This window comes from Salmo trutta, chromosome 20, assembly GCF_901001165.1.
Source record: "Salmo trutta chromosome 20, fSalTru1.1, whole genome shotgun sequence".
NCBI classification, from domain to species: Eukaryota; Metazoa; Chordata; class Actinopteri; order Salmoniformes; family Salmonidae; genus Salmo; species Salmo trutta.
In genome coordinates this window covers 44,028,266-44,046,550 of record NC_042976.1, presented here as the reverse complement: position 1 = coordinate 44,046,550, position 18,285 = coordinate 44,028,266, and the positions used below count along the sequence as shown (strand labels likewise).

General features: G+C 42.4%; 2 protein-coding genes across 5 annotated transcripts in view; one reads left to right on the top strand and one right to left on the bottom strand.

Moving 5' to 3' along the window:
* LOC115156133 (uncharacterized) overlaps nucleotides 1-18,285 on the top strand; it is an 80,008-nt gene that overhangs the window by 25,040 nt on the left and 36,683 nt on the right. Inside the window, exons 4-5 of the mRNA XM_029703447.1 lie at nucleotides 10,628-10,786; nucleotides 11,017-11,184. Coding sequence (XP_029559307.1) covers nucleotides 10,628-10,786; nucleotides 11,017-11,184 — 327 coding nt within the window. The remainder of the gene's footprint in view (nucleotides 1-10,627; nucleotides 10,787-11,016; nucleotides 11,185-18,285) is intronic.
* Nucleotides 2,876-9,091, bottom strand: LOC115156138 (signal transducer and activator of transcription 1-like). Of its 4 annotated transcripts, none has more exons than XM_029703456.1 (7): nucleotides 8,900-9,091; nucleotides 8,689-8,811; nucleotides 8,461-8,600; nucleotides 6,017-6,202; nucleotides 5,552-5,627; nucleotides 4,111-4,207; nucleotides 2,876-2,910 (listed from the first exon to the last, which is right to left on the bottom strand). In XM_029703456.1, exons 2-7 carry the CDS (start codon nucleotides 8,724-8,726, stop codon nucleotides 2,908-2,910), a joined length of 540 nt encoding a protein of 179 aa, XP_029559316.1. In that variant the 5' UTR covers nucleotides 8,727-8,811; nucleotides 8,900-9,091; the 3' UTR covers nucleotides 2,876-2,907. The 4 variants fall into 4 exon arrangements, with proteins under 4 accessions (XP_029559316.1, XP_029559314.1, XP_029559317.1 ...); XM_029703454.1 differs by lacking the exon at nucleotides 2,876-2,910 and adding an exon at nucleotides 2,960-3,511 and having other exon boundaries at nucleotides 8,900-9,090; XM_029703457.1 differs by lacking the exon at nucleotides 2,876-2,910 and adding an exon at nucleotides 2,960-3,511 and having other exon boundaries at nucleotides 8,720-8,811; nucleotides 8,900-9,088.

Here is an 18,285-nt window from a genome sequence, read left to right as displayed (position 1 = left end):
GAAGAAGGGTAACCTTGCCTGAGCCCTGATAACTTGTGTTAGCTGTCTAGGCTTTAGCTCAGAGTTCGAATCCCTGCAGGTCATATGGACAGATGGTTTAAGTCAGGTGTCAGCAATAGTCGCAGATCAATCTAAAATTCCAAATAAAGACAGTTCTGAATGTAATGTTATACAGTCGTGGCCAAAGGTTTTGAGAATGACACAAATATTAATTTCCACAAAGTTTGCTGCTTCAGTGTCTTTACATATTTTTGTCAGATGTTACTATGGAATACTGAAGTATAATTACAAGCATTTCATAAGTGTTTTACTGACAATTACATGAAGTTGATGCAAAGAGTCAATATTTGCAGTGCTGACCCTTCTTTTTCAAGACCTCTGCAATCCACCCTGGCATGCTGTCAATTAACTTCTGGGCCACATCCTGACTGATGGCAGCCCATTCTTGCATAATCAATGCTTGGAGTTTGTCAGAATTTGTGGGTTTTTGTTTGTCCACCCGCCTCTTGAGGATTGACCACAAGTTCTCAATGGGATTAAGGTCGGGGGAGTTTCCTGGCCATGGACCCAAAATATCAATGTTTTGTTCCCCGAGCCACTTAGTTATCACTTTTACCTCATGGCAAGGTGCTCCATCATGCAGGAAAAGGCATTGTTCGTCACCAAACTGTTCCTGGATGGTTGGGAGAAGTTGCTCTCGGAGGATGTGTTGGTACCATTCTTTATTCATGGCTGTGTTCTTAGGCAAAATTCTGAGTGAGCCCACGCCCTTGGCTGAGAAGCAACCCCACACATGAATGGTCTCAGGATGCTTTACTGTTGGCATGACACAGGACTGATGTTAGCGCTCACCTTGTCTTCTCCGGACAAGCTTTTTTCTGGATGCCCCAAACAATCGGAAAGGGGATTCATCAGAGAAAGTGACTTTACCCCAGTCCTCAGCAGTCCAATCCCTGTACCTTTGCAGAATATCAGTCTGTCCCTGATGGTTTTCCTGGAGAGAAGTGGCTTCTTTGCTGCCCTTCTTGACACCAGGCCATCCTCCAAAAGTCTTTGCACTCACTGTGCGTGCAGATGCACTCACACCTGCCTGCTACCATTCCTGAGCAAGCTCTGTACTGGTGGTGCCCCGATCCCGCAGCTGAATCAACTTTAGGAGACAGTCCTGGCACTTGCTGAACTTTCTTGGGCGCCCTGAAGCCTTCTTCACAACAATTGAACCGCTCTCCTTGAAGTTCATGATGATCCGATAAATGGTTGATTTAGGTGCAATCTTACTGGCAAGCAATATCCTTGCCTGTGAAGCCCTTTTTGTGCAAAGCAATGATGACGGCATGTGTTTCCTTGCAGGTAACCATGGTTGACAGAGGAAGAACAATGATTCCAAGCATTACCCTCCTTTTGAAGCTCCCAGTCTGTTATTCAAACTCAATCAGCATGACAGAGTGATCTCCAGCCTTGTCCTCGTCAACACTCACATCTGTGTTAACGAGAGAATCACTGACATGATGCCAGCTGGTCCTTTTGTGGCAGGGCTGAAATGCAGTGGAAATGTTTTTGGGGGATTCAGTTCATTTACATGGCAAAGAGGGACTTTGCAATGAATTGCAATTCACCTGATCACTCTTCATAACATTATAGAGTATATGCAAATTGCCACCATATAAACTGAGGCAGCAGACTTTGTGAAAATGAATATTTGTGTCATTCTCAAAACTTTTGGCCACGACTGTACATGGATGTCCTTTTCTGTTATTTTAAGGAATACATGATCAAGTTCATTTGTTAAGAGGTGTGCAAGAGTGTGATTGCTCCTTGCAGTGGAATATGTACACATAAATATATTTTAATTAACATGGTTAAAAAAAGCAAAGCTTTTCAGGCATGTGAGAGAGCTCTTATTTTTAATTAATTGAAACAATGAAGTCCATGCAGTCGTGAGTACAGTTTAGAAGTACTTTGCATATAAGGGTTGTTCCACAAATTCAGTATAACTTGTTACAACCTGGCTCAAGATTGTAACAAACAATGGGAAACCACACACTGAGTAAAGGAATAACAAAATTAATTTATACCATAAATAAACACTCACAAAAATAATCAGATGAGACATGGTCAGTAAATTAGGTGTCAACTGCCAAAGCCACAACAACACAACCAAAGGTATGCACAGAGAGAGGAATAAACACTTCTAGCCTATCTATGGCTAACAGGGTTGACATGTTATGCTCGACCTGCTCAGTTTTCCACCACAAAACACAGAAAATGAACAAAAAAAAGTAGATCCAGCGCACCTGCATTTACTCTGTGATTTGACTATTAGACCTTCAATGTTTCTTTTAAAAGCAATTCAAAAGGAATAGTTTCACCAAATTAAAACGAGAGCTCAGTTTACATAACAGGGTTGACCTTAAAATGAGGGACATATGCAAATGAATCACTACTCACATGAAATAAAGAATGACTTTGTGAAAGCAACAAAATAACTAGGGCTTGGAGAAATTTGGAGAAATGTTGGGATTAAGTGTCAAAATGCTGAATTTGAGGCCTCCCGAGTGGCGCAGTTGTCTAAGGCACTGCATCGCAGTGCTTGAGGCGTCACTACAGAGCCGGGTTCGATCCCGGGCTGTGTCGCAGCCGACCACGACCGGGAGACCCATGAGGCGACGCACAATTGGCCCAGCGTCGTCTAGGTTAGGGGAGGGTTTAGCCGGACGTGATGTCCTTGTCCTATCGCGCTCTAGCGACTCCTGTGGCGGTCGCCAGTTGTGCGGTGTTTCCTCTGACACATTCTTGCGGTGTGTCAAGAAGCAGGGTCATGTTTCGGCGGACGCATGGCTCTTGACCTTCGCCTCTCCCGAGTCCGTACGGGAGTTGTAGCAATGAGACAAGACTACCAATTGGAAATCACTAAATTGGGGAGAAAAATGGGTAAAAAGTACACAAAACAATATAGATATATTTGATGAATTTTGGCACTTTAGCAAGCCTTTATCCATATTAAACATCTGATTTATTGAAGTCTCCATGTGGTCTATATTAAAGGCCACTTCATTTAATATAACATCCTTTTAAAATTCAATATTGGTGCAACATTTCTGACTAAAATATCAAAAGGGTACTCATTTCGTGGAACGACCCAGAACAGCTGAACCATTTTCCTCATTATAAGTGACTACAAAATCGTATCTATTTACAAGGTGAAGAACAGCTTTCTGCATCCCTTTTGTTGTTCACATTACATATGCATAAACAAAATATTACCCTGTCCCACAAGTAGTGTAGAATGACATTCCTTATTACAAACAGCTGGACTCAAAGCCCCAAAATCTCATGCGTGTATATAAAACGATAACGTAGGACTACATATACAGTTTCAGTTGTGCTTTCAAATCTATTGCAAACGTCATCCTTTTTGTGTGGTATCTTCGGTACTCGGCTCGGGAGCTTACACACATTTTCCTGGGCACCACCTGAAGAGGGCAGATTAGTTTGGGAAGGGAGTGCACATCTGAAGGGAGAGGGACAACATAGGATCAGGGGGAAAAAATGGCTGCATCTCAATAGTGTAATGCTGCACTTTTGTGATTGCATGTGTTACACAGTGGCACAGTCACATAGTAAATAAAAAAAATGCATGAATTATCCCGACCCTCGCCATGAAAGATTTGGAAATAAAGCGGTACAGCTGATTTGCCAGGACCTTACATTCTAATTTTAGCCCAGGGCTGTCTTGTCTTCTCAAATGTTCACATCTTTTCCACATTTTGTTGTTTTATGATGATTAGATGTGTGTTGTCTCATCTGAGTGTGGCTGGCGCTGTCTGTCTCTAACCTACCACACTGTGGGTCATGCTCCTCTGCCCAGGTGTTGCTGATGCATGCCAGATCTTTCTACTCCCGGATAATTATTTGACGTATCAGCTAACCACATATGTTATAGCAATCTGGTGCCGGGTGGCACAGTTGATGTAGCATGCAACCATTGGTTGATGCATGGAACGGCTGAGCAGAGGAACGCGACCACTGTGTGTGGCTACTGCTGGCTGACTAACATACAACAGTGTCTCTACTCTGTGTGTGGCAGGTGCTGTCTGGCTGTTAACCTACCACATTTTCAATCTCATCAGGGTTAATAATCCTGGTCAGCTCTCCATACACTTGGGAACTCATGGGCAGCATGGCGTCCTGTAGTCTGGAGGGGTGGCTGAGGAGAAACAGAACCCAACAAACAGTTACATAACCAGGAGAAAATATGATATCTGAGTGAGAGTGACAATCAATCAATGGGTGCCCCCCGGTCGGTAATTCAACCATGTTTACTACCAGTGAAATATTTGGCTAGACTAATTTACCGATCTAAAACATGTTAGCTGACATGGGTGAGTGACTGTCAGTGACTGACATAACAAGAGACGTACACTTTTCATTTGACCTTTTCTTGTACTTTGGGCTGTGTGTGTCGTCTGTCATTGCTGTCTCTGCCTTGCCGGTTCCCCTCTTTCCACTGGGATTCTCTGCCTCTAACCCTATTACAGGGGCTGAGTCACTGACTTACTGGTGTTCTTCCATGCCGTCCATGGGAGGGGTGCGTCACTTGAGTGGGTTGAGTCACTGACGTGGTCTTCCTGTCTGGGTTGGCGCCCCCCCCCTTGGGTTGTGCCATGGCGGAGATCTTTGTGGGCTATACTCGGCCTTGTCTTCGGACGGTAAGTTGGTGGTTGTAGACATCCCTCTAGTGGTGTGGGGGCTGTGCTTTGGCAAAGTGGGTGGGGTTATATCCTGCCTGTTTGGCCCTGTCCGGGGGTATCATCGGATGGGGCCACAGTGTCTTCTGATCCCTCCTGTCTCAGCCTCCAGTATTTATATTGCAGTAGTTTATGTGTCGGGGGGCTAGGGTCAGTCTGTTACATCTGGAGTATTCTCTTGTCTCATCCGGTGTCCTGTGTGAATTTAAATATGCTCTCTCTAATTCTCTCTTTCTCTCTTTCTTTCTTTCTCTCGGAGGACCTGAGCCCTAGGACCATGCCTCGGGACTACCTAGCATGATGACTCCTTGCTGTCCCCAGTCCACCTGGCCATGCTGCTGCTCCAGTTTCAACTGTTCTGCCTGCGGCTACGGAACCCTGACCTGTTCACCGGACTTGCTTGTTGCACCTCGACAACTACTCTGATTATTATTATTTGACCATGCTGGTCATTTATGAACATTTTAACATCTTGACCATATTCTGTTATAATATCCACCCGGCACAGCCAGAAGAGGACTGGCCACCCCTCATAGCCTGGTTCCTCTCTAGGTTTCTTCCTAGGTTTTTGGCCTTTCTAGGGAGTTTTTCCTAGGGAGTTTTTCCTAGCCACCGTGCTTCTTTCACATGCATTGCTTGCTGTTTGGGGTTTTAGGCTGGGTTTCTGTACAGCACTTTGAGATTTCAGCTGATATACGAAGGGCTATATAAATAAATTTGATTTGATCTGTTGGGTGTATCTTAAATCAATGAAAACTATATAAAAACAGTAAAAGGTGTTTCATAACAAGAATCAGACTTACACTTCAGACACAGAGATGAGCTCCGTCTGAATGTAGCCAGCCTCAGAGGCACTCTCCAACTCCATTGGCTCAGCAGCTGAGAAGGTCAAAGGTTATAGACGTCTAGAGGTTATCATCAGAACCAAACACAGGTGGCAGGTGGCCCCTAAATTGGGGAGCACGGATTCATAGTAATGGCTGGAATGGAGTAAATAGAATGGTATCAAACACATCACACACTCCATTCCAGACATTATTTTGAGCCTTCCTCCCCTCACCAACCTCCTGTGGCAAGGCATTACCAGTGGTCAGTATTTCAAATGGGGGAAAAGGGTGTGGCACAACAAAATAAGAAAAGTATGCTATGCAGTATATATTGTGTATAATAGCTTAGACTGGAATTGAAGTCTTCAACACCATTTGTACCTTTTTCAACTACTCAATCTTTCCTCAACACACATACATTTCTAACAGCTTGTTAGTTACCTTCTGTGGGGCGGCTGTAGTAGCGTGTGAAGGCACTGTCTTTGGGGATGTTGGGGTAGAGGTAGAGCAGAGGGTTCTCAGGGATGTTCTCAGCAGCCATCACCTTGTAGTTGCGGAGGATGTCAGGAAAAGAGACGGCGGCCAGCTCCTTCTTAGTGTAGGGCTCCACCGCGTGGAAATGGACGTCTATATGTTCATAGATATACAGTTGAAGTCGGAAGTTTACATACACCTTAGCCAAATACATTTAAACTCCAGTTTTTCACAATTCCTGACATTTAATCCTAGTAAAAATTGCCTGTCTTAGGTCAGTTAGGATCACCACTTTATCTTAAGAATGTGACATTTTCAGAATAATAGTAGAGAGAATGATTTATTTCAGCATTTATTTCTTTCATCACATTCCCAGTGGGTCAGAAGTTGACATACACTCAATTAGAATTTGGTAGCATTGCCTTTAAATTGTTTAACTTGGGTCAAACGAGTCGGGTAGCCTTCCACAAGCTTCCCACAATATGTTGGGTAAATTTTTGGCCCATTACTCCTGACAGAGCTGGTGTAACTGAGTCAGGTTTGTAGGCCTCCTTGCTCGCACACACTTTTTCAGTTCTGCCCACAAATGTTATTTTGGATTGAGGTCAGGGCTTTGCGATGGCCACTCCAATACCTTGACTTTGTTGTCCTTAAGCCATTTTGCCTCAACTTTGGAAGTATGCTTGGGGTCATTGTCCATTTGGAAGACCCATTTGCGACCAAGCTTTAACTTCCTGACTGATGTCTTGAGATGTAGCTTCAATATGTCCACCAAATTGTCCTTCTCATGATGCCATCTATTTTGTGAAGTGCACCAGTCCCTCCTGCAGCAAAGCACCCCCACAACATAATGCTGCCACCCCCATGCTTCACGGTTGGGATGGTGTTCTTCGGCTTGCAAGCCTCCCCCTTTTTCTTCCAAACATAACAATCGTCATTATGGCCAAACAGTTCTATTTTTGTTTCATCAGACCAGAGGGGGAAAAAAAGTACAATCGTTGTCCCCATGTGCTATTGCAAACCGTAGTCTGGCTTTTTTAATGGCGGTTTTGGAGCAGTGGCTTCTTCCTTGCTGAGCGGCCTTTCAGGTTATGTCGATATAGGACTTGTTTTACTATGGATATAGATACTTTTGTACCTGTTTCCTCCAGCATCGTCACAAGGTCTTTTGCTGTTGTTCTGTGATTGATTTGCACTTTTCGCACCAAAGTATGTTCATATCTAGGAGACAGAACGCGTCTCCTTCCTGAGCGGCATGACGGCTGCGTGGTCCCATGGTGTTTATACTTGCGTACTATTGGTTGTGCAGATGAACGTGGTACCTTCAGGCGTTTGGAAATTGCTCCCAAGGATGAACCAGACTTGTGGAGGTCCACCATTTTTTTGGCTGATTTCTTTTGATTTTCCCATGATGTCAAGCAAAGAGGCACTGAGTTTGAAGGTAGGCCTTGAAATACATCCACAGGTACACCTCCAATTGACTCAAATGATGTCAATTAGCCTATCAGAAGCATCTAAAGCCATGACATTTTCGGGAATTTTCTAAGCTGTTTAAAGGCACAGTCAATTTAGTGTATGTAAACTTCTGACCCACTGGAATTGTGATACAGTGAATTAAAAGTGAAATAATCTGTCTGTAAACAATTGTTGGAAAAATTACTTGTGTCATGCACAAAAGTATAGTTTGTTAAAACAAAAAATTTGTGGAGTGGTTGAAAAACAAGTTTTAATGACTCCAACCTAAGTGTATGTAAACTTCCGACTTCAACTGTACATAAATGCACACACACACAATGTGATATGAGAATGTGTTCTCAGTCAGCTTACCTGGTAAAATAATACAAACAGAAACACATATACCTGAGACAGATGTAGAGACACATACTCATAATGTGTAAAAACAATTAAAATATAAATATTTTTGTCTGTCCATTGGTATGTACACTGAGTATATATACCACACATTAGGAACACCTTCCTCATATTGAGTTGCACCCTCTCCCCACACTTTTGCCCCCAGAACAGCCTCAATTCGTCGAGGCATGGACTTTACAAGGTGTCGAAAGTGTTCCACAAGGATGCTGGCCCATGCTGACGCCAATGCTTCCCAGTTGTGTCAAGTTGGCTGGATATCCTTTGGGTGGTGGACCATTCTTGATACACACGGGAAACTGTTGAGCGTGAAAATCCCAGCAGTGTTGCAGTTCTTGACTCAAACCGATGCACCTGGCACCTACTACTATACCCCATTCAAAGGCACTTAAATATGTTGTCTTGCCCATTCACCCTCTGAATGGCACACATACACAATCCACGTCCCAATTCTCTCAAGGCTTAAAAATCCTTCTTTAACCCATCTCCTCCCCTTCATCTACAAAGCTACAAACACACATGCACACAAAAAAACACACCGTTATTGGAGCCCTCCACCCAGGTGAAGGTAATGGCTCCCTCTCGGCTGCTCTCGCTGAAGCGCAGCAGGAAAGTTCCAGGCTCCTTGTCCTTCAGCAGGGCCTTCTCTCTCTCCTTACTAACAAAGCCCATGATACACCTATAGACCATAGAGATGTAGTGGATTATAGCACAATAAAGTCACTTTTCAAAAAAGTAATGTAAACCTAGTCTTCAGAAAGGCATACTGAAGTAATGTGAGTTGGAGAGATGTTTTCCCCATCATTCCACAGACACAGCAGGTGTCTCTTGATCAGGTCCAGTATTCCCTCGATCCACAGCCAGAAGGGAAAGCTCTTCTCATTCACATTCTGCTCAGGTAAAGACACACTCAATACACAACCCATAGTAAACACACACGGGTTGGCTAAAACACTAAACTTCCAGTGAGATGCTCACCTTGCAGAACTTGGTCCAGGGGATGAGCCCATTAGGGTTTCCCGCTGCTTCTCGACCTGTCACAGGAGTTTCATATTATTATTGGTTCACTTTAATGGAATGACCTTAAGCAACATTTGCATTGTTAGCCTTTATCTGGGATTAGTTGGCCAAATGAGTTGGTCAACTTGACTCCCTTGCCAGATATGTGTGTAGAGAAAAACTAATAGCTACCTCACACACTGTATGTATGACCCACCTTTTATAACCAACTAGCGCACCTTAATATCACAGATGGGTTTGCTGTGGCTGTTCCTCTCAAATTACTGCATTTGATTATTATTATAATTTTTTTTTTTTTAATGATTTTAGCTTATTTAACTAGGCAAGTCAGTTAAGAACACATTCTTATTTACAATGTTATGTATTGCTCATCATTGTTGTCGGCTGTTGTTTACTTATTTATTTGTTGTCTCATCACATTATTTTACAAAAAAAAACGGAAACGTAGCTAACACATCAGTATTTATTGTTTCGACGGGTCTTTTTAGTGGTATGGGGTTCCAGTATGGCGTCGCTGGTCGCATTGATTGACAGATCATCCCTGAAGTTGTTTTATTACGTAAAAGTTCTTTCACATTATGACGTTGGCTGAGTTACCGTATAAAATGCGATAGCCTTATCTCTTTGGTAATCACTTGGTTAAGTTTTACGTGATGAGAACATAAGCTCCAGTCATAGACTTTAACCATGGAGGATAATAAGGATATTAAGGTAAGCCTATGAATGGTTAACAGAGAAGGCCTATGCAGTGGTGTAGGAACCGATGCACCGTCTTTTTTTAAAATGCAGCGGCAGGGACCACAGGGTATACAGGACATCCCGCAAGTAGTGGCAGCTGGGTGGCGGTGTGGGCCAACGTTAATGTCCCGCTAATATAATCATTTTAAATATTGTAAAAAAAAAAAGTATGCATTATAATAACCTATGGGACTTGTTATAAATAAAATATGATCCTTGCAAAGATAACAGCAGTAGGCTACTTATCATAATTTTACCTAAATTATTATAATAATAGGTGACTCCATAACGCATTAATTACGAATCTTGATATCAGGCAATAGGATCTATGTGTATTTATAGCGAAAACCTGTACTGTGTAGTCATTTTGTTAGTTATTTAGCAGTCTTATGGCTTGGCGATTGAAGCTGTTCAGGAGCCTGTTGGTATAATTGTGTAATTACACCAAGCCCCCTCGTGCCTTATTGTGTAATTATAAACCAGGCAGTTTGGGTCCTGGATGCTTATTGGCTGAAACAGCATTTCAGCCATGTGTATATACGACAATATACCACGGTTATGATGCAAAAAGACTTGTTACTGTTCTATTTATGTTGGTAACCAGTTTTTATTAGCAATATGGCACCTCAGTGTTTGTGGTATATGGCCAATATACCACAGCTAAGGGCTGTATCCAAGCAGTTTTGCCTAAGAACAGCGCTTAGCCATAGTATATTGGCCACTATAAACTGGGTGGTTCGAGCCCTGAATGCTGATTGGCTGAAAGCTGTGGTATATCAGAGCGTATACCACGGGTATGACAAAACATTTATTTTTTACTCTTCTAATTAAGTTGGTAACCAGTTTATAATAACTCTGCGTTGTGTCGTGCGTAAGAACAGCTCTTAGCTGTGGTATATTGGCCATATCCATGAGCATTTAAAAAATGGTCTAATTTGTTCCAATCAGAGTTTAAACGAAGATGATCCACATGATCATCAAAGTTTGGAAGGTCAAGTCCAGAAAATGAAGAAAGATATCCTGAGTTTAAACTATCCAGAAGATAGTGAAGTGAAGGATCCCCTGCCTCAGATCGAGCTGAAGGCTGTGACAAGGAGAAAAGTTAAGGTGAGACAATAGATTGAGGAGAGAAAGGGAAATCTGGGGTCTTACCTGTCCACACTCCAAACCTGTCCAATATGCCATACAACATGCTGTTGTGAGGTTGGAGGGTAAATTGTCCTTACAACAGACTTCCATAATAATATTCAATCACCAATCGTTTACCCTAGCTCTTCTCAAAGGCCTGTATAGCAACGGCAACATACAGTATGTCACTGACTGTATTGTCTTTTTAGACAAAGAGGAGGACCGGTGCCAACAGGTCCACAGTTGAACAGAGCACTGATACTGATGCAGCTGAGAGAGATTTTGTTGATAATCAGAATGATGAAGATGAGGAAGAGGTGAAGAAGGATCCCCTGCCTCAGATGGAGCAGGATGCCGTGAAGAGAAATAAAGTCAAGGTAAGGGAATAGATTGAGCAGAGATGTGGATATTTGTGATATCTTTCATGTCTATAACCTGACCCTACAGCATGTTGTTCTGAGGAAGGTAAATTGCCCATACAATACCCTTTTATCTCCTAATAGTAAATCTAGGGCTGACCCCATTTGGTCGATTGTTTGGTCGATAGGCTATTGGTTGACTGCGATTTCTTAAGTCGAGCAGTCGCAAAAGTTTTTTTTCTTCATGGTGCACATGGACACCTGTCTGATTCGCGCCTGTCACAGTTGACTAATCCATTGCCGAGGCCACAGTGATGGCACAGTCCATCACGCTAAGACGTGATACTGAAATTGTATATGGTTATATTATGTAAAAATAATGGTGCAACACTAATCAATCAAATATTATTTTATAACAAATGTGCTTTCTCCCACGTTGGATACGGTCGCTGTCCTTGGTTCTGAAACATAATCTTCAGTGCGCCGTAGAATTGGGGCCCTTCCCTATGTTGGTATGTGCATAATAGCAAAGTTAACCAGCATATTGGGATTGAGAACAATGCTGCAGAGGCAGCAGCAGCAGCAGAGACGGGGAAACAGCCCTTGCCTTAGCCTAATTGTCTAAGAAGATTGAGGAGAGAAGAAAACACAACTTAATTAGGTCTATAATCAATAGCCTAATTGTTAAATGTACCTGGGTTTGTAAATCATCCATATATATATTACCAGTCAAAAGGGTTTTTCTTTATTTTTACTATTTTCTACATTGTAGAATAGTAGTGAAGACATCAAAACTATGAAACAACACATATGGAATCATGTAGGTACCAAAAAAGTGTTAAACAAATCAAAATCTACTTTATATTTGAGATTCTTCAAAGTAGTCACTCTTTGCCTTGATGACAGCTTTGCACACTCTTGGCATTCTCTCAACCAGCCTCATGTGGTAGTCACCTGGGATGCATTTCATTAATTAACAGGTGTGCCTTGTTAAAAGTTAAGTAAAGGAAGTTCTTTCCTTCTTAATGCGTTTGAGCCAACCAGTTGTGTTGTGACAAGGTAGGGTTGGTATACAGAAGATAGCCCTATTTGGTAAAAGGCCAAGTCCATATTATGGCAAGAACAGCTCAAATAAGCAAAGAGAAACAACAGTCCGTCACTACTATAAGACATGAAGGTCAGTCAATCCGGAAAATGTCAAGAACTTTGAACGTTTCATCAAGTGCAAAAACCACCAAGTCGCAAAAACCATCAAGCGCTATGATGAAACTGGCTCTCATGAGGACCGCCACAGGAAAGGAAGACCCAGAGTTACCTCGGCTGCAGAGGATACGTTCATTAGAGTTAACTGCACCTCACATTGCAGCCTAAATAAATGCTTCACAGAGTTCAAGTAACAGATCAAATCAAATCAAATTTATTTATATAGCCCTTCGTACATCAGCTGAAATCTCAAAGTGCTGTACAGAAACCCAGCCTAAAACCCCAAACAGCAAGCAATGCATGTGAAAGAAGCACAGTGGCTGGGAAAAACTCCCTAGGAAAAACTCCTGAGAAAGGCCAAAAACCTAGGAAGAAACCTAGAGAGGAACCAGGCTATGAGGGGTGGCCAGTCCTCTTCTGGCTGTGCCGGGTGGATATTATAACAGAACATGGTCAAGATGTTAAAATGTTCGTAAATGACCAGCATGGTCAAATAATAATAATCATAGTAATTGTCGAGGGTGCAACAAGCACGTCCGGTGAACAGGTCAGGGTTCCGTAGCCGCAGGCAGAACAGTTGAAACTGGAGCAGCAGCATGGCCAGGTGGACTGGGGACAGCAAGGAGTCATCATGCCAGGTAGTCCTAGGGCTCAGGTCCTCCGAGAGAAAGAAAGAAAGAAAGAAAGAGAGAATTAGAGAGAGCATATTTACATTCACACAGGACACTGGATAAGACAAGAGAATACTCCAGATGTAACAGACTGACCCTAGCCCCCCGACACATAAACTACTGCAGCATAAATACTGGAGGCTGAGACAGGAGGGATCAGAAGACACTGTGGCCCCATCCGATGATACCCCCGGACAGGGCCAAACAGGCAGGATATAACCCCACCCACTTTGCCAAAGCACAGCCCCCACACCACTAGAGGGATATCTACAACCACCAACTTACCGTCCGAAGACAAGGCCGAGTATAGCCCACAAAGATGTCCGCCACGGCACAACCCAAGGGGGGGGCGCCAACCCAGACAGGAAGACCACGTCAGTGGCTCAACCTACTCAAGTGACGCACCCCTCCCATGGACGGCATGGAAGAACACCAGTAAGTCAGTGACTCAGTCCCTGTAAAAGGGTTAGAGGCAGAGAATCCCAGTGGGAAGAGGGGAACCGACAAGGCAGAGACAGCAAGGGCGGTTCGTTGCTCCAGCCTTTCCGTTCACCTTCACACTCCTGGGCCAGACTATACTTAATCATAGGACCTACTGAAGAGATAAGTCTTCAGTAAAGACTTAAAGGTTGAGACTGAGTCTGCGTCTCTCACATGGGTAGGCAGACCATTCCATAAAAATGGAGCTCTATAGGAGAAAGCCCTACCTCCAGCCGTTTGCTTAGAAATTCTAGGGACAATTAGGAGGCCTGCGTCTTGTGACAGTAGCGTACGTGTAGGTATGTACGGCAGGACCAGACACATCTCAACATCAACTGTTCAGAGGAGACTGCGTGAATCAGGCCTTCATGGTCAAATTGCTGCGAAGAAAGCACTACTAAAGGACACCAATAAAAAGAAGAGACTTGCATGGGCCAAGAAACACGAGCAATGGACATTAGACCCGTGGAAATCTGTCCTTTGGTCTGATGAGTCCAAATCTGAGATTTTTGGTTCCAAGAATGTCTTTGTGAGAGTAGGTGAACAAATGATCTCCGCATATGTGGTTCCCACCATGAAGCATCGAGGAGGTGTGATGGTGTGGGGGTGCTTTGCTGGTGACACTGTCTGTGATTTGTTTAGAATTCAAGGCACACTTAACCAGCATGGCAACCATAGTATCCTGCAGTGATACGCCATCCCATCTGGTTTGCGCTTAGTGGGACTATAATTTATTTTTCAACAGGACAATTACCCAACACACCTCTAGGCTGTGTAAGGGCTATTTGACCAAGAAGGCGAGTGATGGAGTGCTGCATCAGATGACCTGACATCCACAATCACCCAACCTCAACCCAATTGAGATGTTTTGGGATGAATTGGACCGCAGAGTGAAGGAAAAGCAGCCAACAAGTTCTCAGCATATGTGGGAAGTCCTTCAAGACTATTGGAAAAGCATTCCAGGTGAAGCTGGTTGAGAGAATTCCAAGAGTGTACAAAGCTGCTGTCAAGGCTTTGAAGAATCTCAAATATAAAATATAAAATATATTTTGATTTGTTTAACACTTTTTTAGTACCTACATGATTCCATATGTGTTATTTCATAGTTTTGATGTCTTCACTACTATTCTACAATGTAGAAAATAGTAAAAATAAAGAAAAAGCCTTGAATGAGTAGGTGTGTCCAAACTTTTGATATATATATACAGATATAAGACAGATATAGCTTCTGTTGCCTGTTTGAGTATTTGTTTAATAGCCTACTGATTCTGTGAGCACCAAGCCTCATGCACCGGCAAAATGTTGAATTAAGCAATTTCACAGATTTGGCTGTTTTTAATCTTTGCTATGCTGTAATAAAGGCTTTACAATTTTTTGGTCGTTAGAACAGACTGGTATTGCTTAGAATTTATTTAGTGTTGTTTACACTGTTCCAAATGGTCAGAAAAAACAATATTGTAATCTAACAGCAAATGTTTGGCACACATAATACTCTGTCAGCGCTTGCTCCTATACCCTCCTTGTTCTTGACCACCAGTAGTTTCCACAACTAAGTCAAATGTCTTCCACAGATCTGAATTTCCCTTTCCCTCCTAAGCAACCAGTAAACATTCACCCGTTTGGCGTTTATTTTTCACATCCTCCGCATCCATTTTGCTGTCGATATTACTGTGTTCGGAGTTTGTTATAACCAATTTATTGATTTGATTATGATAGGCTATAGGTCAGGCCCTAATTGTCACATGCATGCGATGCTTACATGTTTCACATAAAGAGAGCAAGGCTGAGGAAATAGGTAATGCTTTTTGTAAACAAGTTAGGGATTTCGGTAACAGAACTTTTCATTCAGAAACGAGGAAGAAACGAAATGGCTGAAATGATCTTGCATCTTCAGCATGGACAGCAGAATAAACACTTGCTGTTATGCGGTGCCTTTTCACTGCAGTAGGGAGGAGAGCGAGACAACGTGCGCCTGTCACACAGGCACTCGCTGTCATTTATTTTAATACAGTGTCACCATCGGGCTCTTTCTTGAGTCATTTGTGTATCTTAATTATTTAATCAAACAGTGTGCTTAAAGCATCAGACAAGCTCAGTGCCTATGTAAGTGATTGTATTCAAACACATAGGGTGTGTCTGATATGGAAAAATACATTTTAACATTAGAACAGGATGACTCTCGGTCGACAAAGTTTTTTTTTTGTCGGGGACAGCCCTACAATCAATCTTACCCTTGCTCTACTCAAAGGGCTGTATTGGAATGGCTTCATACAGTATCTACGTGTATATCATTGACTGTATTGTCTTTTTAGACCAAGAGGACCAAGAGAAACAAAGTGGAGCAGATCACTGATACAGATGCAGGTCATAAATGAAACTCTAATTTCACTGAATGTAATCCTTTTGCATGTAAATGTGATTTAGTATGGGCATCTATTGAGCAGAGGACTAATAGCAGAGTGCACATGTTATCCTTTCTTGGGTACTTAACTTCACAAAGTACACAAAGTTGGCTAACCTCAGAAGGTTACATGTTTTCTGACTTCTTTACCTTGGTGAATGCTGCTTTGGACACAGGTCCCTCTACATCTGTGGAATTCTCTAGGATGGCAATTCAGGGGACATTTCACCAGGGACAATCTAATGAAAAGATCCTAAGTGAGTGTGTCTCCAGGGCCTGTCAGACCAGGGCTCTTGACCTCCCGCCAATCAATCCGGATGCTTTCAACCCGATTATCATCCGGTTTCTGGAAAAACTTACTGAGGAGTATGTCCAAACTTCTATTGTAGTATTTGAATACAATGTCATCTGGAGGATTTTATCAATTGTATGTGTGTTGGTGTGCTTTTTGGTGCTAAAAACATCTAATTATCTCCTATAGGCAATGGAGGCAGTTAAGCATTGGCAGGATGGACCCTGTAAGTCCCTTAACCTTGAAAATTATTCATAGATATATTAACCTGTCTGGGCTAGGGGGCAGTATTGAGAATTTTGGAAAAATATGTTCCCATTTTTAACTGCCTCCTACACCAACTCAGAAGCTAGAATATGCATATTATTGTTCAGGTTTGGATAGAAAACACTCTGAATTTTCTAAAACTGTTTGAATGGTGTCTGTGAGTATAACAGAACTCCTATGGCAGGCAAAAACCTGACAAGGTTTCAAGCAGGAAGTACCCTGTCTGACAAGGAGTCGTGCGTCTTGCATCTTTTTATTGAAAAGTAAGGATCTTAGCTGTAACGTGACAATTCCCAGGGCTCCAATAGGCTCTCAGAGCCCGCGAAATAACTGAAGGTTTACGAGGGAGCCTCAGGTTGAAACATATTATCGCCTTTTGTAAGTGGCTGCTCGGAGGACCTTTCAATGATGCGCGTGCATGAGTCGCTTCTGAGGAGAAATTTTATTCGGCTGTTTAGGCTCAATGCATACTCCCGGTCGGAATATTATCACTTCTCTACGACATAAATGGCATAAAAATTGGTTTTAAACAGCGGTTGACATGCTTCGAAGTACGGTAATGGAATATTTAGACATTTTTGACACGCCAATGCGCCATGCGCGAAACCGGGAAGAAGCATTCTAGAACTCACGAACAAAACGTCGCTGTTTGGATATAACGATGGATTATTTGGGACCAAACCAACATTTGTTATTGAAGTAGAAGTCCTGGCAGTGTATTCTGATGAAGAACAAGCAAGGTAAGAACATTTTTCTTATAGGAAATGTGATTTTGGTGGATGCTGACCTGGGTGGGTATCTAAATAGCTAGCCCTGTAATGCCGGGCTATGTACTTAGATTATTGCAAAATGTGCTTCATCCGAAAAGCTATTTTAAAATCGGACATATCGAGTGCATAGAGGAGTAATGTATCTATAATTCTTAAAATAATTGTTATGCTTTTTGTGAACGTTTATCGTGAGTAATTTAGCAAACTGTTAGTAAATTCAACGGAAGTTTGCCGGGGGTTATGCGTTTTCTGAACGTCACATGCTAATGCAAAAAGCTGTTTTTTGATATAAATATGAACTTGATTGAACAGACATGCATGTATTGTATAACACAATGTCCTAGGTGTGTCATCTGATGAAGATCATCAAAGGTTAGTGCTGCATTTAGCTGTGGTTTGGGTTTATGTGACATGATATGCTAGCTTGAAAAATGGCTGTCTGATTTTTTCTGGCTGGGCACTCTGCTGACATAATCTAATGTTTTGCTTTCGTTGTAAAGCCTTTTTGAAATCGGACAGTGGGGTTAGATTAACGAGATTCTTGTCTTTAAATAGCTGTGAAATAGTCATATGTTTGAGAAATTGAAGTTATAGTATTTCTAACGATTCAAAAATCGCGCCACTGGAATTCCAGTAGCTGTTACGTAGGTGGGACGAAATCGTCCCACATACCCCAGACAGGTTAATAGATGTTTCAAGAAAATTAGATACAAGCCATTTATCTGTCTACAGTATCATCCACATTATCACAAACAGTTACATTCAAAGAGCTTTTTAGTAACCTACTGCTTTTCATGCTTTCCAATATATGCCACTTTCATGATTCTCATGAACATATGTGAGATTGTTGGTATCTCTTCGAGGAGCTTGGTTTCAGAGCCCGGCTATGAGTAATCTACTTACACTGTTTTCGGTCCTACAGGTGATGAGGGCACTGCTTGCAGAGATGTGCCTGGAGATTGTGCGGTTTGTATCTGAGGCCATCCTGGAGGTCATCATCCCTGCAATTTTCCGTTTTGTACGGATATACAGCCA

Bases quoted from the DNA above. Each gene is read 5' to 3' on its own strand.
- LOC115156138 (XM_029703454.1), bottom strand. From the start codon at position 8,726: ATGATGGGGAAAACATCTCTCCAACTCACATTACTTCA. The intron at 8,601-8,688 runs GTATGCCTTTCT...TATGGTCTATAG, and splicing joins CTCCAACTCACATTACTTCA to GTGTATCATGGGCTTTGTTA. The intron at 5,628-6,016 runs GTAACTAACAAG...TGACCTTCTCAG, and splicing joins CTACAGCCGCCCCACAGAAG to CTGCTGAGCCAATGGAGTTG.